Below are 24,011 nucleotides of genomic sequence, written 5' to 3'. Positions count from 1 at the left end.
ATTAATTTAACTATCAATTAAAATAATAAAAACATACATAAATTATCAATTTAAATAATAATAATATATTTTTTTATAATTATATAATTTTAAATTAAAAATTATTAATATTTAAAATTGATAATTATTATAAATTCAAAAACGTTGCTGTAAAAAAGGCCAAGTGGGGGCAGCACTTTTTTTTTTAAGTAACATCAAACCACATGGATCTAAGGCCCAAAGGATTTAGCAAGGATTCGGTTCAAAGAATTCGGGTCATGGACCATCCAAGTAAACAACAGATTATAGATTCTCAATACGGTTCAGCGAGTCACCGAACAAAAGTCCTAATTTGACGTCTCCAATTAACCCACGCTTTGATGATGCTTGAGCATTCCTTCTCTGACGATAGGGTTGCACATGCTTGATTATCTGCATTTGGGATTTTTACGGTTTTTCTTTATCCTCTTAGGTTGAGGTAACTGCCCTTTTCACCTAATGTAGAAGTGAGAAAATAAAGTGAAGAAAAAGAAGTCATAAGTAATTACTGTCTGTCTCTGTATATATGTCAGGCACTGTTTTGTTTTTAAAAATAGCAAAGCAATACCTTGATTCCGGCTATATATTTTGTTGATGTGAATGGTATTGAGTTTATGATTTTATATGTCCTACTTCTAGTTAACAACCAAACGGAGCATGAGGTTGAATGTTCGGTTACATTGTTAGTTAGTGTTACTGAAGCATTATTTTTTTTTTTCCTCTTTGTAATTGTTTTGCAGATAATTGGAGCTTCTGTTTTTGGTTACCTGGGTTTTGATTACCTGGAGGAATTTGGTTAAGATTTGACCTAACTGCTTTGTTTATGAGATATCATGAAGATTACTAAGATTGAGACTGCAAGTAATTCCGGTGGGATAGTCGATGAGGAAGAGCATGATTTCAAATATGATTTAAGGTTGGCAAGACGATGGAAGAGAAGGCGCATTGCCTCTGAAAATTTTAGGCCCACTCACCATAGCTTTAAGGCTTCGAAACAAACTGTTAACGGTGATAACAATAAGAAAAAGAAAAATGGGGCTGTTGAGGAAGTAGTAGTAGTTGATTCAGATTATGAGGAGTTTGTAAATGATGTGGTAGAGGATGTTCATCTAGATAGTGATGCTGGGAGTGCAGATAATCTTAATGGTGCTGATAAGGACTATGTTGGTGAGTGTTTAGATCCTCATTATATGATATTCTTAGAGAACTTGAAAGAAGATGGGAAATCATACGTGCTTGAACTTGCTCTCGCTAATGGGACCTCAGTAGTTGTAAGGTATGAGGAAGAAAATGGCTCTAGAAATGGGCTTGGCGTGGAGAATTTGGAAGACTCTCAAAGTGAAGAGAACATAGGAACTGAAAATATCTTGAGGAGTCAGTTGGATCAAGAAGAGATTGAATATCCAAGAAGGTCTTCGAAGAGTAACTCAGCGAGACAAATAAGTGAAAGCCGGAGTACGGTTCCGAGGAGCAATTCAGGATGGAGAAAGACTGAGAGCAGAAGAAAGAATCTGAGGGGCACATCTGGGAAAAAAGCTAATGGGAGTTCTAGTATTTTGAATGATGTTGTAAAGAGTGAAAAGACCAAAAGCCCAAGAACTCTGAGGGGTAATCCTAGGAGAGAAGATAATGGAAGTTTTAGCATTTTGAATGTTGCGAAAAGGGAAACGATGGATAGTCCAAGAACTTTCAGGAATAACTTAAGGAGAGAAGAAAATACGACTCAAACTATTTTTCATGGTGTTGTTAAGAGAGAAAAGGTTGAAAACCCAATACCTGGGAGAAATGTTTCAAGGAGGGAAGACAAGAAAACACAAAATAGATTCAGAGGTTTTCAGACAATGGATAAAAAGAGTCGAATGGCTGTGGAGAATGTTAAAAAAGAAGCTGAGGATCATATTTCTTGCTCAGCAAATGACTTTTCAGGCAAGAGATGTAGGTCCAAATTTGTGGATGAAAACTATCTAAAATTTCTTAATTCTCTAACAGAAGATGGCCAAGATTTCCTATGTACACCTAAGGGTGGTAACAAAATGGCAAAGGATGAGGATGAGGGCAGTACTTCTGACTCAGAAGTAATTATTTTGGACAATGATCCAATTTTAGATGGAAAGCATACTCCATTTGAATCTTCAAAGTTTCGCGGTCCATGTGTATGTATTTCCTGCTACACCCTTATTTTTCTTTCAAATCTTTTCTTATGTATTGCTTCTTTTTAAAACTCTAAATTTCGTTTGGCTGCATGCATTGTTAATGTTGCTTCACAAATGAAAAGGTTGTTATAGATGATGAGGGAATCATGGAATGTCAAAGAAGCGAGGAGTCTGAATTCAGAGAGGCACTTATAGCAATCCTTCAAAAGCCTTTTGACATAACAGAGTATGAAGCTCTTTGGCGAGATGCATCTCAGCAAAAGCCAATGCAGGGAGCAAGAGAATTGCGTGGACGGACAGTAGTATTTCCGGTTGATTCTGATACTGCATCATATCTTGATCAGCACGATAGTGAGTTTATTAACATGCATTCGTTTTCTCAGGCTTTGCTACTGCTAATTTTTAGTACATATCAAGTGTCTTTTATGATAGACATCTAGATGATATTTCTCTTCACTTATCAGTTTTTAATTTTGATTCAATTGCAAATTTTAGGATGAACTCAACATTCAAGCCTTATCTTTGTTGATTTGAAGTTCTTGTTGATAGTGGTGAAATTGTGACATAGGATCACAGTATTGTACAGTCCTTGATCATACAATTTTAGCAGACAGTGCCTTAAAACTTCCATTGTGCTCGTATAGGAAGATACTCTCAAACATGTAACTAGTCAAGCCTCCCAGACACAATATTATTAGATTGACTTAACTGGAAGGCAGTATTGGCTTGTTATGGAAAATTCTTTTGTAATTACTTCTGATTCTAGGTTCTAGTGGGGTTCTGAGTTGGTTTTTATTCTTACATCTCTTTGATTATTTTGTGGATGGCTTATTCCTCTTGTATAAATCCTCTTGCAAGTTTATACAAGCTTTTATATCTTATAAAAAAGACTACGAAAGTTTTCAAGATTTCGTATTGTCTACTTATCATTTTAGTAATTAAACTTCATAAATTCTAGGATCCCATAAATTCTCTTAAACTTTATGATCCTATCATGAGAACCCTCTTTGATCCAGGGTAGGCCAATTTTGGTAACTTTGCTATTGATCTTATGAAGTTTGTGAGTTGATGGAAGGAAAAAGTTTCTTGGTCTGTATTATATAAACCTATAACTTGTGTATTACATTCAACAAGACTGGCATCAAACAAATAAGGATTTGCTTCAAGGTGATTTACCTTAGTACTACTGAAGCAAGCTGTTATTGGATGGAATGTTAATGATTATTTTTAGTTTTCTACATCAAACTATGAGGGTTTATGCTTTTTTATGCTTCTACCAGAGCTTCCATGACTCAATTATACTTTTTGTGTTTTCAAACATCTTATATGTATGTCAGTTCCATTTAGTTAAAGTGATTTTTTCTCATAGAATATTAATTTAACATTTGTTTCCTTGCAGGTCTTGCAAAAAAGATATCTCAGGCTGGACGTGATCGACGCAAAATTTTGAATCTCTTACGTGGATTCTTCTATTGGTTGCAGGTGTGTGATTTATTGCAATTTCACAATTTCAAATGACACCATTTTAGGTTGATAATTTTCTTTGAATCATAGTGCATTGTCAGTTTGCCAAATTATATGAGAATATCCACTAAACTGATATTGGATGAGAAGAATTAATTTGCTTAACAAATGGTAGAAAGTTGGAATTTGTAATTATTCACTTCTAACATAAATCTGTGTGTTTAGTCTGTCTGTTTATGGCTACTGCATATTGATGAACGTTTTAACTCTTGTATGATGTTCTGGTTAATTGCATATTGTGGTAATGTACATTATATTATTTCAGTGTATAACATTGAAGGGTTTAGTGAAAGTTCATTTTCAAATGTGTTGTCCTGATCCCCCTTGTTCTTATTTTGTTTCATAAAAGGGTTAAGCCTTTTATGCACTCTGTTGAATCATCACCTCATACCTAATCATATTAACGTTTGTGATTACTGTGAAAACAATTTCATAATGACATTTTATGACTAGTAAATTCTCTTTATTTTGCTCAGAATTTAACTAAGAAAGGAGCATTTTATCCTTGGATGGACTCACAATGTCTAAACACCTTGCCACCAGGGAGAATCCCTCCTAGTTGAGATTGTAAAAGCTTGAATTTTCAAAGAAAATCATTTACTGGAGAACTTTGGCAGTTTGATAAAAGACTAGCATGTACAGGTTATCTTTTTGCAATATCTTGATGGGCACAAGCTATCAAGAGAGACTCTTACAACATATTTTGCTAGGTAATTTCACATCTGAATTTCATTGAACTTAATGTATGGCTACCCTAAACCCTAAAGTTACATTGCATCCATGTTGTTTTAAAGTTAGCTTGCTCGATTTCTTTTCTCGTAAGCACTTGTTAATGTGGTCTTTGGATAAAGCCATGAAACCTTACTGTTACTGTTATTTAATTAGGAATGAAATAATTATTTGTGTTTGTTTAATTGGAATTTTCTACTATAGTTGATCTATTTAAAATTTAAAAACTGAATCAAACATTGAAACTAAGAGTGTGTTTATACGTCATGAATTTAAAAAAAAAAAACTATATTTACATAACTTTAATTGATAATAGTGTGTTTATTCTAATATTTTGAGTGTCATATAATAATAAAAGGGTAAATTAGTCTTTGTGACTCGTCATTTATCTTCCCTTTCTCTTCTTCCCCCTTTTGTTAATATCTCTTTCTCCTCCTCTTTTGTAATTGAACCATGGTGAAAGCCTTATGGTTGGGCATCACAAGTGCAGGAAGGTCCTTGATGTGCGCATAACAACTCAGTGACCTAACTCTTATCACAAACATGTATATAACTCACGCCAAAAGCTTGTAGATAACTCACGTTTCTAGGGGCATATATTCGCGTAACCATGAGTTCATAGATTTGCATCCCAATATAGCAAGAAAGAATAATCTTCTCCGAGTAAGAAGATGTTCAAGCGAATCAATGATGACAAAATGCCTATTTTTAAGCAAGTTGTTCAAATTATTAAAATAGACAGTTGGATATAATGATCGTTTTATTGACTAAGTTAGTTGTGTTGCATTTAATATAAAAGAGATATACCGGTTTGATGATACATTAAATATAAAGTGATTAAATCAAATAGACAACACATATTACATTAAATGATGTACCAGTTTATATAATATTATGAAAAGTTTGATCTAACACATAATAACTTTGAGTAATGCATTCCTTTAATGTTAATCACTCTCTATTTGAATAGATTGCCAAATAGACCCAAAGCCCAATAACTTTATCAAATCCAAATTTCATATGGGCCTGGCCTCATCATCATTTCTCGATTTTGTTGGGGTTGAAACCTGGACCCCATTTATTTTTCCCCTCTTCAAGTACCCCTGTCCGAACTTTACTCACAAGCGACAACCTTGCTGTAAATCTCACCCGCCTCTGGCTCTGCTTGAAACTCATGGTGAAAAAACCTCTAGTGCCCGCTTCGTCGCCCATAAAAAGACTTAAACTTTCACCTTATGATGAATTAGAATACATATATCTCCGAGGTTTTTAACCATTAGGAAGCACGGTGCGTTTCCTTTTTTCCGAAACGTTTGGATACAGAAGCGATTCAAAACCGGTTCGAAACATTTTGGGGGCTGTTTTGATCCTTTAAAAGAAAGATGAAATGCTTTTCTGAATTAGGTTAAAAAGGGGAATATAATTTTACAGAGTAACCTAACCTTCTCCTTTCCGTTCTAGTTGTCGACTCCATCTCCGTCTCCGGCGTCTCGATGTCTCGGCAAACTGATCTTCTATTCGTCAGTTCTTTGACGACCTGTTCGGCTTCATCAGTGCATCGACAGCGTGAACTCCCGTCCTCTCCGGCGTCTCTAAATCTCGGCGAAGTCTAGAACAGCCGTCTTCATCATTGCATCTAATGTGGTACGCTATTCTTTATATCCGATTGAGAACTCCTCATCTGATTTAAAAATCTGAGAATCTATTAAGCTGTAGTGACTCATGTTATTTGACTTTACCCTTGTATGTGGATCTGTTATACAAGACAAATTATTTTGTCTCATGAGTGTTTTATCTGTTTCGATAGTTTCTTTTTGCCACTAAACCCAATCTAAAGTTTTCTGTTTAAAAAATTTGTTGTCTGTCAAAAGTAAAATCTTTGACATATTGACTGTAAATACAGCGAAGCCAGAGAGAGATAAAACTGTTATTTCCTTATCATGCATGATTGTGGTTGGAAAATGTTTATATATATATATATATATATATATATTCTAATTTCATTCGTAATAAAGAACAAATAATCAAGAGAAATTAATTTTTTTTGCTCTCAGAGTTACACCTGACTAGTTTTTGGGAAAACCCATGGTAATATATTATGTTCTCACCGTCACATGGTTTATCTAGTCCTTTTATTATGCTGAAGTAGTGAAATTTCATTAATACAAATTTTAGGAATGTGCATGAATCATATTGTTGTAAATATATAATTGAGTTTTGGACAATAATTTAGGTAATTGTTGTGAATCTATATCTACAAAGTAACCAACTGAATTCAACTCAAATTAAACACTTTGCAACACTAATGTCTGTGTGTATATATATATTAATATGTTGTTGCAATTTTGATTTTAGCATTTAGGAAATCAGAGTAACCATAAGGTTATAGCTTTAATAAATGGTGTAAGAATATATGGTAACCTCGTTGGTATGAAGAAGCAAGTAGATTGAGTTTCTTACTGGCAGGCAAAGCAGGATTAATGTACTTGTTTATGGGAATCCATACTGGGTTGAGTTCTGCACTTTTTCTATCATTTTAAATGCTAGAGAATAACCACGCAAGTTACTTTCTGACTTTATCTATACCTGCTAAATTTAACTCATACTGCTAATAATTTTAAGCAGTTAATTGGCTATTCCTTTATTTATCTATGATGCCCTAATATCATTTTGTAATGTTAAGTGGTTTAGATTTTATTTTTGTTAGCGTAGGATTGTAAATACTTTTTGGAAGAACTGGAAAAAGTGTGGATTTGCTGTTTTTTTTTTAATCATAAAAATACAGTACCTGTATTTTTTATTAAAAAACCCTAATATTTTAAATATTTATACATTTCCCCACATTTCCGTTTTCTATAATTTTGAGAAAATACGTTTTGGCATTTCTATTTTTGTGCTTCATAGTTAACCTATATAGCCATCCACGTTAAAAATTATAAGTTCTCTCATTATTTTAAGCTGAACAACTTCATTTATTTGATCCTAGCTTGATATCATGTGATAATGATTAATGCCGAACAGTTTTTCAAGCATTGACGATTTTGAATTAATTATTTCTTTCTTGTTCCCTGCTTTTTCCCAGCAGCGAACTGGAGTGATATAATCTAGTTTGTATTATGGTTAGTTTTTGTTGAAGCATAATGGTAGGTCTAATCTAAAGCTGTGTGATATTGTAATTGTTTAGCAGATTATTTGAAGCTGACGCTATATTTTCATTTAGAAGATTTTGCAAGGAGTATTCTTGGTTCAGATTTGACCTAAGGGTTTTGTTTATGTGATGGAGTGGAACTCTTTCGAAGATTAATACTGCAGGTGATTCAGGTTGGATAGTTGACGATTGCTTGATGATTTAACATTGGTTAGGTCATTTAAGAGAAGGCGCATTTTATCTGAAAATCTTTAGTTAAATTCTTCTAGTGCTATGGCTTCAAAGAAAACCTTTAACAAGAATGATAAGGCTCCTGTGAAAGTTGCAGCAGTTGCTTCAGATTATGAGAAGCTTTGGAACGATAAGGTACAGTTTGTTGATGCAGACAATACAGGTGGGATAGTTAATCAGGAAGAGTTTGATTTCATTTCCAATTTGAAGTTGACTAGGCAACGACAGAGAAGAAGTATAGCATCTGAAAATCCTTTGGTAAATTCTTGTAGCAATGAGGGCGCAAAGAATGCCATAAAAAAGAGTAATGAGAATAATGAGGCTCTTATGGAAGCTGTAAAGGTTGATTCAAATTATAGGGAGTTTCTCAATTATATGGTGCAGTGTGTTGGTGTAGATAGTGATGATGATAAAGATGAGTGGTGTTTGGCTAATGTTAATGATGATGATAATGATGATGACCATGTTTGTGAGGTTTTAGATGCACAATATATGATGTTCTTGGACAACTTAAAAGAAGAAGGAAGATCATATGTGCTTAAACATGCTCTGAGTAATGGAACTTCAGTAGTTGTGAAGTATGAGGAAGAATATGATTTACATACTGGACTTGGCACTGGGAATTTGGAAATTTTGAAGGATTGTCACAATATAGAGAATGTTAATACAGAAAATTTTTTGAGGTTTCAGTTAGAGAGAGAAAAGATCATGAGCCCCAGAAGGATTTTGAGGAGTAATTTGGGCAAAAGAAAGAATGAGAGCTCAAGAAAGGTTTTGAGAAATAATCCAGTGACAAATAAGATCAAGAGCTCTAAAACAGTTTTGAGGAATAGCTCAAGGTGGAGAAAGACTAAGCAAGCAAGAAAAACTTCGAAGAGTGGCTCCGTAAGACAAGATAACAAGAGCTTGAGTTTGAAGGAGGCATTGAATGTAGAAAAGACTGAGAGCCTCAGAACTTTGAGTATTAATCCAGTAGGAGAAATTAGCAAGAGTCCTAGTATTTTGAATGATGCACTGAAGAGAGAAAAGATAGGGAGGCTTGCAACCCTAAGGAGTAATCCATGGGGAGAAAAGAACAAAAGTCGAAGTATTATGAATGATGCAGTGAGCATAGAAACAACAGATGGCCTTGAAACTTTGAGGAGCAATCCTCTAGGAGAAAATAGCAAGAGTCTGACTATTTTGAATGATGAAGAGAAGAGAGGAAAGACTGAGAGCCTTAGAACTAGGTGGAGTAATCCACAGGGAGAAAAAAGCAGGAGTCCAATTATTTTGCATGATGTGGTGAAGGGAGGAAAGACTGAGATCAGTAGAACTTTAAGAAATGGTTCAAGGAGTGAAAGCATGAGAACTCAAAAAATTTTAAGGGATGATCATTCTATTGATAAAAAGAGTCCAGTGGCTGAGACGAATTGGAAAATGAAAATTAAAAATCCTGTTTCTTGTCCAGCAAATGGTTGTACAATCAAAAGGCATAGCCTGGAGGGTACTCATTTGGCTAAGCAGAGATTCAACCTTGGTATTAAGTCAAATCTTGTTGATGAAAGCTATCAATTATATTTGGATTTTTTGAAGAAACATGATAGACGTCTGTTATATGCACCTGTAGGTGGTAAAGAAATGGTTCAATTTAGGGATGATGAGACTGATTCAGAAGTTGTTGTTTTGGATGATCCTTTTTTCACAGGAGATAATACTCCATTTATATCATCAAGAGCACGTGTTCATGTATGTGTTATTTGCTACTAGCTTTTCTTTCTTTTTTGGAAGTGTTCGTAGATAAAAGTTGACATTGTATGTTTCCATTTTCTAAATGTGTGTTGTTTATGTTGTTTCACAAACAAAAAGGTTGATGAGGATAGTGAAGGATTTATTGAAAATAATGACTCTCAATTCAGAGATGGACTTCTGGAAATTCTTCTAAAGCCTTATGACTTCACAGAGTATGCTCGTTTGCAAATTGAAAGCAGATCCTATCTTCGAATGCATGATGGTAAGTTTGTTACTGTGCATACATTTTCTCAGGCTTTTCAAATGCCTTTTTTTTTTTTTTGGGGGGGGGTATGTCTTTTTATTGATAAACATCTGGATAATTTTTCCCTTTGCTAATTGGGGATAGCACTGGGTAGTCCTGATTGCAAGTTAATAACTGACATTGAGGCATTGTAATTGTCAATTGAGATTGATGATGATAGTGGTTGCCTTAATTGTAGATCTGTAAGATTGTATGGTAGATACTTGAAAACATGCAATAACAAAGTGTTGGTTTATCAATGAACTTTCTTTACAAGATGTTAAGTACCTGGTTCCTCTCTTCTGCAACTCCTACTGCTGTGATTCTACAGCTGAAACAGTCACACCACAACTTCCTGCTTCACCACAATATTTGGCAATCCAACACACCACAATAGCAACAATATTGAACAGACTTGTATGATAAAACCTCTTGTATTTATATTCAGCAAATCATAGAGATAATCCAAGAGGTCTTACAATCGATTCTATTCAATTTAAACAGTATATACAATGAAACAGTAATCCGGCACCCATTCAATCGCCTGGCATTCAAGAGGCCAGCTCTTTCCTTCTGTAGTGTCCACTTTTTTTGCTGATATTTTTCTTGTCTTCTCCCTATTCTCTAGGCAGCTTAATATCTTCATCCCCTAACTGCCATACCTCTCTTGTACTGCCACATTTCAGCTCCACTTGCTTGTGGTCCCTCTCTTGTACTGCTGTGTGTTTGCCAATTGTCTCACTTAGCTTGCCACCACCTGTGTTCATTCATCCTCTTCCTTGTATTTGCTTTGCCTTCTTATGGGAAACATATACTTGCTGCCAATTGTTTCTATCTTTGTTTTTTAATTAGACTTGTCTGATTGGGAGACAGCATGCTTGATGTGCCAAGATTCATTAAACAATTTTGATGAGTTGCATGTCAAGCTTGCTAAAACCATTGTTTGCAGTTTTCATAGTGCTGCAAGAACAGAATTTGTAAGGAAAAACTACATGAACGGTCTTTTTGTATATTAAGATCTTATTGAATTTTTCAACACTGCACAAGAAGTCTTCACTTTAGATATTGTCTTTGTCTCATTTGTTCATAGGTCAAATTATTGTGATGTAATACCATCTGCTGCAGTTTAATTCCATATTTTATTAAAGGTGATTGCCATTTTTAAACTGTGCAGGTTTAGGGTTTTGGTACCATATTGTTCTTGTTTAGCATGAGTCTAAAAACTTTTTAAAATCCTCTTTTACATGCTAGTATGTATATCATTACCATATAGGTAAAATAATATCTTTTGCAGCACATTTCAGTTATTTGTTTCATTGTCTTACAGATTTTGCAGAAGTAATACGTCAGGCACGACATGATCGACGTAAAATTTTGAATCTGTTGCGTGGATTTTTCTATTGGTTGCAGGTTTGATTTATTTCTTGTCAGAACTTTTAATCTTTTAGTTTCCCAGTCCAACTCTATTCTTGATTGATAGCTTATTTTTGAATAATAGTGCATTGACAATTATTTCAACCAAATGGGAGCGTGCATTCATTTCATGTTAATGGAAAAGAAATAATTTGCTCATCTAATTATAGAAGTTTTGATTAGGGGCTATTACCTTTACCTTTAAACCTTAAGTTATATGTCTTAGTATGTCTCTGAATTAGAACGTATTGGTAAGTTCTTTTCTTGTATGCCTTGATTTCATTCTAGTGTACTATTAACCTTCTTTCTCCTTTCTGGATTGTGGAAGCACTAGCAGTTGGGCTGAATTGAATTACATTGCTTTTCATTTTACCTTTTCGCATTTGATTATGAAGCCGGAAGTATAACTTGTCTTATGCTGCCTTGTATTCATGCATCCAAACCCTTGCATATTAACATATATATCTTTGTATGTATATTTCAGCTGTGTACATATGTAATTGATTATTGTGAAGCCCAAATGTTACATCTGATTTATGTATTTGTTATGTATCTCTTTTTTTTTTTTTACCTTCTCAGTATATGCATTCAGAAGGAGCATTTATGCCTTGGTTGGACTCAAATTGCCTAAGCATTTTACCTCCAGATGACTACTAGACTTCTTTCTGAAGAATAATGCAACATCTGGAAATCCCAAAGCAAAACATGCAGTGGAGCAATTGCGCTATTTGATACTGACAACTACAACATTGTGCATAACAAGTAAGCTCGATTGTGAATTCTTTGTACATAATATAGTGTTCTGATGACATGATTGAGAAAGAATAATCGGTACCAACTGTCACTGCAGATCTTGAGGAATCTCGTTGTTGTTAAACATAATGCGTGGCTTCCCCATGCTGAAGTTTAGTACCCTTGCATCCATGTTGTATTTAATTTCTCCGTCATATAACAGCTTTCTGATGTAGTGTTCTAAGTCAGAACCAATTAGCCGTAGTGTGTATTCCGTCAATGGGGCTCCCTGTATCATTCTTTAGATTCTCAGGAAAACGGGGATTCAACAAAAGAAACACAATTCTTTGATAATTGATTATCCACTACTGATGATTTTGGTTCTGTTCAATTTTATTATATGATAATTGATCTGTAAGATTTCTGAATTGAATCTAAGTGTCAGATAATAAAATTGATACATATGATAATATTTATTTGGTGAGATCTATCATATATGTCCTTCATTTACTTAGTAATTTCATACAGACTTCTGAATTGAAATTTACCTCATAGTGATCCACAAGCTCCTGGAAGCACACAAAGACCTTGTAGACGCTTTCATCAGTCCATACAAACTCTTTCGTGGGATCCAAAATAAGTGTGAGTTTATCTACCTGTGTTTGATCAAACTCCCATGTCTCAGGATCAATGTATGCAGCATAGATCCTGACATGTCGCGTCACACTACACAGCCACTGACTTCCAAACTCTATGCCCATGTTTTTACTCTGCACATTGGTTTGTCGTTCCACTGGTCTTAATGGTGTCTGCTTTGGCTTCTCCTTTTCTTCTTCTTTTACTTGCTGCTGTGATTCTTTTACTTCAGCTTGCTGTTGTGCTGAGATAGAATACAACCTTCTCTTTGATTGTTCTTTTTTCCCTCCGATCCATCCCAACGAGGAGAATTTTGTAGAAGCCATGGAAATGGAAGTTGCAGCCATGATATATTACTCTAGTGCCTTTGTAGTCCTGGGCAATATACCTGGTTTTCTTTAAGTCCAGAAGAACTGGGTCCATGTATTTTGTGGATAAGATTATTTTTTATTGATTGAGTTGAGTGTGTGGTTAATATACAAGGACATTTGGCTGCCCTTGTGCACGCTATTGAAACAAATACTAACTTGTTTGTTCTTGATTTCTTTTACGTTTATCCATGTCCATTTACTTTTGATCATGATACTCATATCGTGTATAGGAAATTTAATTTTTTGTATTATATATTAAACATTATATTTGATACAACTTAAAATTTTTTATATACATTTTTATTATATTATTATTATTTTTTAAAGTATATCTATTCATATCAATAAAATATATTGTATTATACTATTTGTGTATTGTATTATATTAATTTGATATATCTTATAATATAAATTATTTTTTTATATGTATTATACATATTATAAGATATATTTTATATACGGTGAGATACTGATAATCATATTTTCGATTGGGATGTTCATATATCGATCTTTCTTACCCGGGTGGACGGCTAACCATTCTTGTCTAATCAAGAAATCATTTCAAAAGCCTATTGATTTGGTGGTTGTAACAGCACAAATGAAATCATGTACCTCATCAACCATATTAACAATGTTTTAAATAAGAATCCTACAACCATGGGGAAAACGATTAGAAATAACTTTGGTATTTCTAATTTCCAAATTTAAAGGAAAAAAAATCCAACACTTTCGTCTGATAATCCCAATGCTTTTGTATTTTCATTTCATTTCTAAATTCCCGTAAAATTGTATTGATGTACACTGTAAACAATAAAAAGAAGTCCTACAAAATAAAAAATAACATAGAAGGGGTAAAGGTAGGTTATCTTATCTCTATATTTTCAAGCAGAAAGTAGCCTAAATTAAAATAAAACATAGCAAAACAATGCACCCTGCAAGAAATAAGAACAATCCGGCATTCTTTCTGGTATGACCTGCAGGAAATATAAAAAGGTTAATTTCCAGCAAAATATGAGAAAGAATTTCCTGTCCCTTGAAGTGGACAACTTGGGGTTGAGGTTATCAATCAGTTATTAACCTTATGAGTCAACCTGCAGTTGGAATTGAAACATAAACCATTCAGAAACTTTGTGCACACTGCAATTTTGGAGGGATCGTGAATATATGGACATTTTTCATCTTTCTTGTTGCGTTTTCCAAATCCACATAAAAAACATGACAGTATGCAAAATTAACTTCCATTAAAGCTGCTTTGGCCAGTTAGATGGAGACAACTGAAAGTAACAATAAATAAATAAACTGGGTACTACCTGATATCCTCTGAAGGGTCCATCTTGAAGAATCCATTTTGTATCCAACTGAACCAATGCGAAATATTCATTCTCCTGGAAAAGCATTATATACTTAAAATCAATTACAAAATTACATAATCAGAAAACTATCATCATAAAGTTATAATCTTCAAAGCATCCTGGTAAAAAATGCACTGAACATGAAATTGAATGTGTTACAAAATCCACATAAAAAACGTGACAATATTCAAAATTAACAACACATCAGGAAATCAAGATTAACATTGATCTATATTGAAAAAGCTGTAAGCTCTTTAGAGACTTATGGGAAGAATGACTTCAGCTCTTTGTCTCAGGAGCAAAGGATTTTAAACCATTTTGCTCTCTAGAGATTTACTGCCAATGTAGCTTCCTATAATGAACAAAAAAAATAATATTGATTAAGCACATTTTAACTGCAAAAAACCATTTAGTTGATTTTTAGAGGTTACTCCTGCCCGCAAGGTATCTTTCCGAGAAGCATCTCTTCAAAGAAACTTGTCCTAGTAATTACGACGTGGTGACCAGCCGCAATACTAGCAATCTATCCCCTGTTCACTAAATCACAAAGAACTCGGATAGAGTTTCCAGCCCACAACAAGAAGAAGATCTCTGTTTAGCAGTAAATCAGTTCAGAATCTACTAAAAGTCTTTTCGCTGACAACAAATAAAAACTATCTATCTTCACTTTTACAAGTTGGGATAATTTTGATATTGTAAATATTTACTTTTTATCTTAATTAAAATATGAATAAATTCATAAAATTATTTTTTAATATAGTCTTATTTGAATGTGACTTCTCATGTCAAGTCCCATGAATATAAACCATTAATAAAAAGAAGGGCAGAAGCCTAACACATCTATAGAAACATATATAAAAGCTTATTTTCTCGTGTATCAACTAATAGCTGCACTATAGACCTAAACTTTTGAATCATCACACTGAACTAGAACCACATAGAAAATCTAGTGTTTTATTTATTTTCTTTCTTGTTTCATTTATATCTCATTGTAAGCTCAGAAATGCGTAGTTCTATCTATCAACAACAGTTAAAGTTCCAAGAAAAAGAATAAAAAAAGGTCTGTCACTATGCATTAAGGCCTTACCTCATTAGCTTTCTTCAAACGATTTTCAATGGGTTTTGACCATTTTAGACTAGATCCACCAACACTTATTACCTTAGATTTTTTAGGAAAATCCATCGTTTGAAGTTGTGTAAACTGTATCTCTCTTTCCTTGCAGCAACAATTTCCGACTGAAAGAACAATGAGGTTATTTGCCGGAAAAATAATACAAATACATAAATTGAAAGAAGCAGCAGAATAGATATTTTCATGCTCACGTACCTGATTGAAGACAAGGAGCTAAAATTGGATATAGAGATTGAATTTTGCACAAAAATTCTCCAGGATGCTATTCTTTTCAAGGGAAAGAGTGAAGGCAGGACTTTCAGAGGATATGACAAATGATCATCGTCTTTTGATACCTGCATACTCTTTAGTATCTAAACCAAAGAGTGTTAAAAGAATATACCTTTTTATTATGTTTTGATTTACTTGATTGTAATAAGTTCATTCCTTCTCATGAAACTAAGGTTCCTTCTTTTTCTTCTTATAGTTGTCTCCCTTTACAACATGATAGTTTCCTCCCATGTCGTTGTCATCTTTTTTCAAGACTGACATGCGATAGAGCCCCTGCTCTCAGCATCCTTTTTCTTCACCAACACTGTCCTTTCCCTTTTTCGATCACGAACAATTGATAGAGCCCTTGCTCTTGTAGTTCTTTCTTCACCAACACCTTTCTCTTGTCGTAACACTTACCAATCATGCCTTTTATTGCAATTTCCTTACAGGTGTTATTGCAATCAGCATCTCTCTTCTGTCGATTTTCCCCGTTTTGTCGGCCACACTCTTCTCTTGCATGACAAATGCTCCTTGTCATTGATTTCCTTCCATCGTGATAGTACCTCACCTTTCTGTGACTCATCATACATAGCTGGGTCTCGTTGTGACCGTGACTGGCTTTCCTTCCTTTGTTGTCGAAATAGTGCTCCTTCACGGCTTCACATGACTACTTTATTGTCAGCTGCTCCAGAAAGAACAGCTTCAATGAATATCACATCTCTTCTCCATTGGTCGACACTGTCTCACTTATTTAGTCTACCACAAAATAATAGTCGTCAACCTCCAACACACTCCTAACTAACGTGGAGATTGCACAAAATAAATAAATAGTTCTTAACCTCCCTTAGAGTTTAAAATGTGTACTTACACCCCTACGTCAACTTTTAACAAAAGAAAAATTACTTAATCCCCTCAGAGTATAAAGTTTTGCAATTAAACCCCCAATGGGACATTTCGCATAATACTCTAAGGTTATGTTTGTTCGAACAATCTTTTATTATAAAAAATTAAATACCATTATCAAAATAGATTATATTAAAAATTACTAAGTATATAAATTAATCTCGTGTTTAGTAAAATTAATACATACAAATAATTCTTATGTTTGGTTGATATTATATCAAACTAAATCAAATAAAATCATTTTTATTCGAATTAAATTTGAGTTATTTTAATTTTACTTAGACTTAGTATTTATACAATAACACAAATTCATCAAATTCATTAACATAAATCGAATTTAACTTAATCTAAAAACAATAATCAAAATCATCAAATTCAAACTAAACATTAAAACCCAAATTTTATAGAAAAACTTTAAACAGTAAAAAAAAAGCATTAACACAACATTTTACCATAAAATTTGTGCAATATAGGCAACAAACAAGCACGGCTAAGCCAAAAAAAGTACTCAGGATCTTCGAAGCCGCAATGAAGAACGTCAACGAAGGAAGATGACAAAAACAAAATGGTGGGTCTGGTTACATTTGCCCAGGAAAGGTGTCAGAAAGATTGGGATAAATTTTAGAAAACGGGAGAAAACAGTAAAAATACATTCTATACGTGAGAGTACTATTTGACATGCCACGATCTAATGGCTATATCGGTATGAAAGTCAACAAGTTGATTATTTTTTCATAGACCCTAATTTTTGGTTATTTTAAAATATCCCCATTTATAATTCATAGGCATGAACTAACCACTAAACGTTAAATAGATTTAGAGACGTCCATTTATCCCCTTTGCATGGTAGTGAAGAGAACCTTAATCCTGAGAGCCCAACCGTGAGTGGCAAATGAGAGGCCAGAGATTACCTGAGAACCATCGAAATTGTCCAATATACTAAAGGCCAATGGGCCATTTCCCATTGAAGTTTAAACCGTAAAACAAATACATATTTATAGAATTTAAAAAATCTAAAATCTTACATATAAACTAATTATTGTTAGAGGTAAGGAAAAAATTATTATTTTACTAATAATATTAAAAAATAAAATTTATTATATTTTTCCTCTTAAATTTTAAAAATTAATAATTTTATTTCTGTTTAAGGTGTTCTAACTTTGAAAAATTATATTTTTTTTATACTAAATCTAGGGATTTTTTATTCACCAGTCCAACCACCATCTCCGATATTGATGACCTCCCCTCTCCACCCTAAATTGTTGCTGCTTTGTCTTTTTACCTCTTCGGTCAGATCCATTCCTCGATGATGCAAGATTTTGTTAAATCCAGACGAATTGTAGTATGTATACGTCAACAGATTTAAATGATTTGTCTGGAGCCGTCGATGGGTCTACATTTGACAAAATCTGGTGTCATCTACCTATCCAGATTTAACAAAATCTGGTGCCATCAACGAGTGGATCCAGCCAAAGAGGTGAAGAGACAGAGTTAACAACGGTTTAGAGTGGAGATGAGATATTGTTGACGTCGAAAATGGTGAAAAATAAAACTTTAGGTTTAGGGGAAAAAATATGACTTTTTAAAATTGGAAAATTTTATATACAAGTAAAATTGTTAGTTTTTAAAATTTAGAAAGAAAAATTAATGAATATTATATTTTTAACATTATTAATAAAATATCGATTTTACCCTTACCTTTAATAGAAAATTTTAACTAAAGTTGACCCATAAGTGTGAATTTGAGTTTTCCAATATCCATGAATAAAACTTTGAGAACATATTAAAACTTGGGTGGGAAATAGTCTTTTAGCCTATACTAAACCAAAACCAATTCATATGTATTAGAAATAATAAAATTATATGTACAGATAATTAATATAATTTTGAATCATTATAATATCTAATAAGATGGAGATATTTTTCAGAAGTGAAAATAAATATTACAGGGATGATAAGGTTGTTGATATAATCTTTTCGGTGATGACTGTCGGTGGCAATAGCTGGTGGATGAGACCTGTTCACTCATCACAATCAGAATTCCTCTTTAGAAGTTAGTGGGTGTTGAAGATGCTAATGACTTGAAAGACAATTTTTTGGCAGAAAATGAGGACCAAACAAAGGATGTGGATTAAACCGGGGATAAGGAACCTCGAAACAGTAACAATGGAAGATCAGAGATGACAATGACTTGGGTCATGGCTAAGGAATTGACTTGTGTGAGCATGTTGTTAGTCATAAAGCTGTATCTGAAATGGACAAACAGAAAATCCATAAATTCTTGTTGCCTTATGAATCATGACAAGCTTGTTACAACGTACAACACACTCGTTGGTAAAGCTATAACAAACTCTTGATCAATTGAGATCAACAATTATGACTAGTAAGGGAAGGAGGAGGGCACACCCACGAACAACCTCGCATCCAACGCCTATTTGGTAAGCAATCCAGAGAAGACGCAAAACCCCACTGGTGAATTGGGTTGAAACCAAAAGGATATACAAAAGAATCACTCAAGTGAACAATTCATACTGGCAATTATTGTTTCCAGTAATGTGGTTAGTCAAAGCTTGATGAACGACTCCACCTTCCTTGCAAGTAGTCCTCTAATGAGACACTCTGCTCAATGCTACTAATGGAGAATGAATCATCCTCAACATCGAGCAGTGCTAGATGAAGATGGGATTGAAGGTTAGAACGCGGGCAGGCTTCGTCATCTAGCATGTCAGATTCTTCTGAAATGTTAACTTGTAGTCTTGCCCACTTAGTTACATCAGCATCACCTTGGAGGAGCTTCAAAACCTGGGATAAATAAGAGTAAAGCTCATAATGTTAAAACAACTTCCCCATATGGAGCTATAGCAGCTATAAAAGATAACTTACGAGACTCATTTGGGGCCTAGCTCGGGGCGCACGCCTGATACAGAGTATAGCTGCTAAAACCATCCTCTCCAGCTGGTCATGATCATAATTGTTGCCCAAGGTTGGATCTAACAATTGTATAACCTTCCCACTATTTAGAATTGGCTTTGCCTGGACAAGAAGTTTCACTTGTTCAATAAAAAACAACACCAAATGGTCCATTATGAGTAAATTCAATCAGTTCATAATACATACCCACATGACTAGACTCTCTTGGCCTTTAGGATAGTCATTGCTGATCGGCTTTCTGCCTGAGAGAAGCTCAAGGAGCACAACACCAAATGCATAGACATCAACCTTGTCATTTACTTTGCCAAACATGAAGTATTCAGGGGCCAAGTAACTGCAGCATATTTCAAAAATTTTCTGGTAATGTTCGGAACTAAATGGAAATAAAGAATTGCATCTTTCTTTGAAATATATCAACTGAACAGAAGTATAGGCGAGAAGTAAAGAAATGACTATGAGAGTAGCAATGACGTACCCAAAGGTTCCTGAAACATCAGTGCAGGTTATATGTGATGCAGAGGTTGATGCCCTTTTGGCAAGTCCAAAATCAGATAACTGAGAAAACCAAGCAGAAAAGCATGAACAGTTATGAACCAGTTCTGGTTTTAAGCACTATCATATAAAAAATACAAAACAAATAGAGGTAAATTTGAAAGGTACCTGAGGCTCAAAATCATCCGACAGTAGTATATTTGATGATTTAACATCCCTATGGATCACACGTTGAGTGTTGCCGCTGTGGAGATAATCCAAGGCCTCAGCCACCCCTACAGCCACCTTATATCTCTCACTCCAACTAAAGGTGTGAGGGTCTTTCTTGTTACCTAAATGAGTAAGCAAAAAGATGTAAACCAAATTGAAAACTAAATGCAAAGTCAAATATAACTGTTAGTATTATCAGTTCACATACCATGAAGGTTTTCTTCCAGGCTTCCTCTTGATAAAAAATCATAAACCAAAAGAAGATTATTGTCTTCAAAACAGAATCCCAAAAGATTGATGATATTCTTATGGTGTAATGTAGTAATTATCTCAATTTCCAGAACAAACTCCTTCAGCACATCTTCAGATGACTTCAGGATTTTCACAGCAAGTTCCTTGCCATCAGGAAGGCAACCTTTATAAACCTGGCTGCTGCCTCCTTTTCCAATCCAATTCTCTGGAATCAATAATAAATATTTTTAGACTAAACCAAGTTCCCACGTAATGGACAAAAATAAACAGGAGTTAGAGATCCAAACATACCGGCCAAGAAATTTGATGTTGCAGAGAGGAGTTCCTGGTACTTAAACAGTCTGCAAGTAGCAGAGTATTTCTCATGTAGACCCTCCAATTCCTTGGGCAGTTCTGCTGAATTTCTGTGAGAAGGTGAAGTACTAACAATCTCATTTCCTACAGGAACAATTGCACCACTTTCTCCATCCAAACCAGGTGATTCAGCGTCACCTTGAGGAATACCACTTTGTTTATGATCTGAATCTGTAACAAGTGAAGGTTGCCTAGAGGGCAACCGCAATGCCCATTGAACCACAGAGATCTTCCTCAATGAAGACCTGTCAGGAGCTTGTGGCTCAGATAACACTGCATGACGAAGCAGAGGCCATCCAGGCTTTGCTTCAGGCAATTGTCCGATCATTAAAGTTATAGAAGTTGAAGGTGACTCTAACTTTTGAACAGGAACTATAGCCAAAGATTCACCTTCACCTCCGCCGCCATCACCATCGCCACTTGACTCTTCTTCAAATGGGTTACAGGAATCATCTGGTAATACTCTAGCTGGTCCACAAATGGAGCACTTCTGTTTCCTAGCACTCTCCAAGCAATCTGAACCGGCTTTCACCAAGGCCCTTTCCAAATTCAACATAGAACCAAGATCATTAATAGATTTTTGTGCTGCATTAGGAGCATCATCAGTCACTACTTTAGAATTCTTTGGTCCTCCAGCATTCTTAGTCAATGATATCGACCGGTGTATTACATCAAGCAAACTATTCCAGCGATGATCTTTAGTTCCTGCAGTAAGTAAAACAAATATTAAAAAATAAAATAAAATATCTACCCCCTCTCAGAAGAGAAAAGAAAAAAAATTAACAACCTTGTGTTTCAGCAGATTTTGGAGGGCCCTCTCTTTGGTAAACAACTTTTCCATTGTTAACCGCAAGAACTGCACATTCCTTTGACAGTTTCTTAGCACAATATTTAGCCAGAGATGTTGATGATCGTACCGTATGGTTATTTCTAGCAGTGCCTACTATAACTTTGGATGCAGAATAAGATTTTGCTTCTTCAACTAAAATTTTCCGAATTGATGTTCCTCTGCATATTTTAAGCTTCAGATCCACCTGCAACATTTACATTACAATAAATATCGAAAATTTCATTTCTATTCAAGAAAGTACCAAAAGTTAACACAAAAGAAACTATAACTTTCGCATATTTAACAAACTAAAGTTTCCATAAGTTTTCTCACTGGACCTGACTTTCTTTTGAAGACTGAAATTTTCTTTAAAAAATCATTCAATTTCGCAACAATCCGGCAGAGAGAAAGGAACAAATAACACGTTTAAGAGACATACAAAAAATAAAGTGAAAGAGGCCAAACCTGTTTCAAGTTGCAGAAACCTTCATACACGGCAAGAACAGAGTCAAAAGCTTTAACGAGTGACAAAAGCGAAGACTTCCCATCACGATCCACAATTTCTACGCGCAGCCCATTTCACGTTATCATTAAAACCATTCAAAACGCAATCAAAAAGAAAAACACTCAACCCACGTAATAAACCACATTCACCTACCATTGTTGTCAAGAACATGAAGAGCTATCACTGTATCGCCAGGCTGCGCAACTTTGACCAGAGCCCACGTCAACAACTCTCTACTATGCGAGTCCAACTTCACAGCCACCACCACCGTCCCGCCACCACATGAACCCGCCACGTCAGCTTCTCCTCCGACCAAACTAACCTGTTGCACAATCTTCATTGCTGCTATGTTAACAAATGAGTTCGAATTGTTTGTCGTTTTGTTGTCCAAAACTTCTGATCATTTTAAGTTTATATAAATGTTAACTGTTGAGGTTCGGCAAGAGAGAAAGAGAAAGAGAAAGTCTTTCTTTCTCTTATGAGCTAACCGTCGTCAGTTTGTTGGCTTTTCAAGCTCGCCAACCAGACCAGAAAAAGAAAGCATTGAGAGGAGTTTTGACGCTACACTCGAGTAAAGGTTGTGTGTTCTACACGGCGCCGATGATGACCACGTGGTGATAACACGGAGAAGATGAGAGAGACTGTTAGATAAAATTAAATTAGGTCATTAAAAAAAGCATGGGGATATTTAATTTATTTATTTTTCTTCTTCAAGAACGTATCTAAGTTTCCAACTATTTTTTTAATTAAGAAATTCTACTTACAATATTAATCTTATCTTAATTAATAAATTACATAAATTCAGCTTAATTAATGTCACATTTGACTCGTTCAATTCAAAGATTTTACAAAAATACAGCCAAAGATTGAAACTGAGGAGAGAGAGAGAGAGAGAGAATTGTTTTTCTGCACGCGCGTCTGCAGTCTCTATTTCAGGAAAGTGGCTCATGGGCAAATACCACCACCTACCTAATGTTTCATTTTTTACATTGTAATCGCAATTAATTGATTTAGAAGCGAACTTACAACAGTTTAAAACTTTAAACATTTATTTATAAATTAGTTTTTATTAAAATGGTTAATTATAAATAAAAATAAAATTATCATTCTATTATTAAACACTAAAATCTTAAAAATTAATATCATTTTCCCTTATAAATTTTAAAAATTAATATTTTATTTCATTTATAAAGTTTAAAAAATTAATATTTCATTCTTACGATTTGTTTCCCTTCTTATACCACTATCATTCATATTGATGATTAACGCTTTCCAACCAATCACGAAGGACAACATTCATTATTGGTGTCTAGAAGACTGGACGAAGGATGATTCATCATGTCTTCCCTATCTAGATGATGCATATCAAAAAATATCAACAGTCGAATTCTCTAAACCACTAGAGATGAAACTTAGAAACGGGGGTAAGGGGAGTGAATTTTTTAAAATTTTATCTAGAAAAATTTGTTAATTTTCTAAACTAATAGGAGAAATAATATCAATTTTTAGAGTTTTAGAGTTTAATAATAAAATAATAATTTTATTTTTATTTTTAATTAAAAATTTTAACAAAATTAGTTTATAAATGAGTGTTTAAGTTTTTAAAATGTTGTAAATATATTTTTGAGATTAAAGTAAAATTTGGATAGACAATTGTATTTAAAATATCTAAATTAATTGTCAATTTCATTTTATTTCAAGGAGTTAATTGTGTTTATCATTAATTAATCAGGAGGATTATTGTTACGTTGTTTCGACATTAATTGGAGATTACTCGTTCGCTGATTGGGCGGTGATGACTGTGACCTACTCTGCCCGTGACTTCGTAGT

At 34.2% G+C, this 24,011-nt stretch overlaps 4 protein-coding genes and 1 long non-coding RNA gene across 11 annotated transcripts; 2 read left to right on the top strand and 3 right to left on the bottom strand.

The window, feature by feature from the left end:
- The first annotated feature begins 310 nt into the window (after nucleotides 1–310).
- LOC123229809 lies at nucleotides 311–4,517 on the top strand. The gene is made up of 5 exons (XM_044655784.1): nucleotides 311–457; nucleotides 759–2,171; nucleotides 2,294–2,522; nucleotides 3,571–3,653; nucleotides 4,172–4,517. Exons 2-5 carry the CDS (start codon nucleotides 852–854, stop codon nucleotides 4,256–4,258), a joined length of 1,719 nt encoding a protein of 572 aa, XP_044511719.1. The 5' UTR covers nucleotides 311–457; nucleotides 759–851; the 3' UTR covers nucleotides 4,259–4,517.
- Nucleotides 4,518–5,531: 1,014 nt separating this feature from the next.
- LOC123229806 lies at nucleotides 5,532–13,178 on the top strand. Of its 7 annotated transcripts, none has more exons than XM_044655779.1 (7): nucleotides 5,532–6,068; nucleotides 7,612–9,531; nucleotides 9,652–9,796; nucleotides 11,145–11,227; nucleotides 11,810–11,992; nucleotides 12,518–12,604; nucleotides 12,831–13,178. In XM_044655779.1, the coding sequence occupies exons 2-5, from the start codon at nucleotides 7,846–7,848 to the stop codon at nucleotides 11,885–11,887; spliced, it is 1,992 nt and encodes a 663-aa protein (XP_044511714.1). In that variant the 5' UTR covers nucleotides 5,532–6,068; nucleotides 7,612–7,845; the 3' UTR covers nucleotides 11,888–11,992; nucleotides 12,518–12,604; nucleotides 12,831–13,178. The 7 variants fall into 7 exon arrangements, with proteins under 7 accessions (XP_044511714.1, XP_044511715.1, XP_044511717.1 ...); XM_044655780.1 differs by having other exon boundaries at nucleotides 12,491–12,604; XM_044655782.1 differs by lacking the exons at nucleotides 12,518–12,604; nucleotides 12,831–13,178 and adding an exon at nucleotides 12,081–12,395 and having other exon boundaries at nucleotides 7,612–9,322; nucleotides 9,413–9,531.
- LOC123229808 (NAD(P)H-quinone oxidoreductase subunit M, chloroplastic) lies at nucleotides 11,942–12,945 on the bottom strand. The gene is made up of 2 exons (XM_044655783.1): nucleotides 12,511–12,945; nucleotides 11,942–12,251 (listed from the first exon to the last, which is right to left on the bottom strand). Exons 1-2 carry the CDS (start codon nucleotides 12,943–12,945, stop codon nucleotides 12,072–12,074), a joined length of 615 nt encoding a protein of 204 aa, XP_044511718.1. The 3' UTR covers nucleotides 11,942–12,071.
- Nucleotides 13,179–13,716: 538 nt separating the features above from the next.
- LOC123229805 lies at nucleotides 13,717–16,444 on the bottom strand. The gene is made up of 3 exons (XR_006504943.1): nucleotides 15,649–16,444; nucleotides 14,048–15,557; nucleotides 13,717–13,943 (listed from the first exon to the last, which is right to left on the bottom strand). It is a non-coding gene; the product is annotated as an uncharacterized LOC123229805 (long non-coding RNA).
- A 2,419-nt stretch (nucleotides 16,445–18,863) lies between these two features.
- LOC123229804 (probable receptor-like serine/threonine-protein kinase At5g57670) lies at nucleotides 18,864–22,830 on the bottom strand. Its single transcript, XM_044655775.1, has 10 exons — nucleotides 22,335–22,830; nucleotides 22,142–22,239; nucleotides 21,635–21,881; nucleotides 20,785–21,552; nucleotides 20,450–20,698; nucleotides 20,200–20,363; nucleotides 20,015–20,094; nucleotides 19,726–19,873; nucleotides 19,492–19,641; nucleotides 18,864–19,410 (listed from the first exon to the last, which is right to left on the bottom strand). The coding sequence occupies exons 1-10, from the start codon at nucleotides 22,519–22,521 to the stop codon at nucleotides 19,168–19,170; spliced, it is 2,334 nt and encodes a 777-aa protein (XP_044511710.1). The 5' UTR covers nucleotides 22,522–22,830; the 3' UTR covers nucleotides 18,864–19,167.
- Nucleotides 22,831–24,011: the final 1,181 nt, after the last annotated feature.

Source organism: Mangifera indica, chromosome 11 (assembly GCF_011075055.1).
Source record: "Mangifera indica cultivar Alphonso chromosome 11, CATAS_Mindica_2.1, whole genome shotgun sequence".
Taxonomy (NCBI): domain Eukaryota; kingdom Viridiplantae; phylum Streptophyta; class Magnoliopsida; order Sapindales; family Anacardiaceae; genus Mangifera; species Mangifera indica.
Note: the sequence above shows the minus strand (reverse complement) of the source record. Positions and strands in the feature narration are given on the sequence as shown.

What these genes read in the sequence shown, in the direction of transcription:
- LOC123229808 (XM_044655783.1), bottom strand. Translation starts at nt 12,945, where the DNA reads ATGGCTGCAACTTCCATTTCCATGGCTTCTACAAAATTCTCCTCGTTG. An exon ending in AGCTTGTGGATCACTATGAG is followed by an intron (nt 12,252 to 12,510) that starts GTAAATTTCAAT and finishes AGAATGATACAG; the next exon opens with GGAGCCCCATTGACGGAATA.
- LOC123229809 (XM_044655784.1), top strand. Translation starts at nt 852, where the DNA reads ATGAAGATTACTAAGATTGAGACTGCAAGTAATTCCGGTGGGATAGTC. An exon ending in CAAAGTTTCGCGGTCCATGT is followed by an intron (nt 2,172 to 2,293) that starts GTATGTATTTCC and finishes ACAAATGAAAAG; the next exon opens with GTTGTTATAGATGATGAGGG. An exon ending in GATTCTTCTATTGGTTGCAG is followed by an intron (nt 3,654 to 4,171) that starts GTGTGTGATTTA and finishes TATTTTGCTCAG; the next exon opens with AATTTAACTAAGAAAGGAGC.
- LOC123229804 (XM_044655775.1), bottom strand. Translation starts at nt 22,521, where the DNA reads ATGAAGATTGTGCAACAGGTTAGTTTGGTCGGAGGAGAAGCTGACGTG. An exon ending in TCATGTTCTTGACAACAATG is followed by an intron (nt 22,240 to 22,334) that starts GTAGGTGAATGT and finishes GGCTGCGCGTAG; the next exon opens with AAATTGTGGATCGTGATGGG. An exon ending in CTAGGCCCCAAATGAGTCTC is followed by an intron (nt 19,411 to 19,491) that starts GTAAGTTATCTT and finishes TATTTATCCCAG; the next exon opens with GTTTTGAAGCTCCTCCAAGG.
- LOC123229806 (XM_044655781.1), top strand. Translation starts at nt 7,846, where the DNA reads ATGGCTTCAAAGAAAACCTTTAACAAGAATGATAAGGCTCCTGTGAAA. An exon ending in CATCAAGAGCACGTGTTCAT is followed by an intron (nt 9,532 to 9,651) that starts GTATGTGTTATT and finishes ACAAACAAAAAG; the next exon opens with GTTGATGAGGATAGTGAAGG. An exon ending in CTATCTTCGAATGCATGATG is followed by an intron (nt 9,797 to 11,144) that starts GTAAGTTTGTTA and finishes ATTGTCTTACAG; the next exon opens with ATTTTGCAGAAGTAATACGT.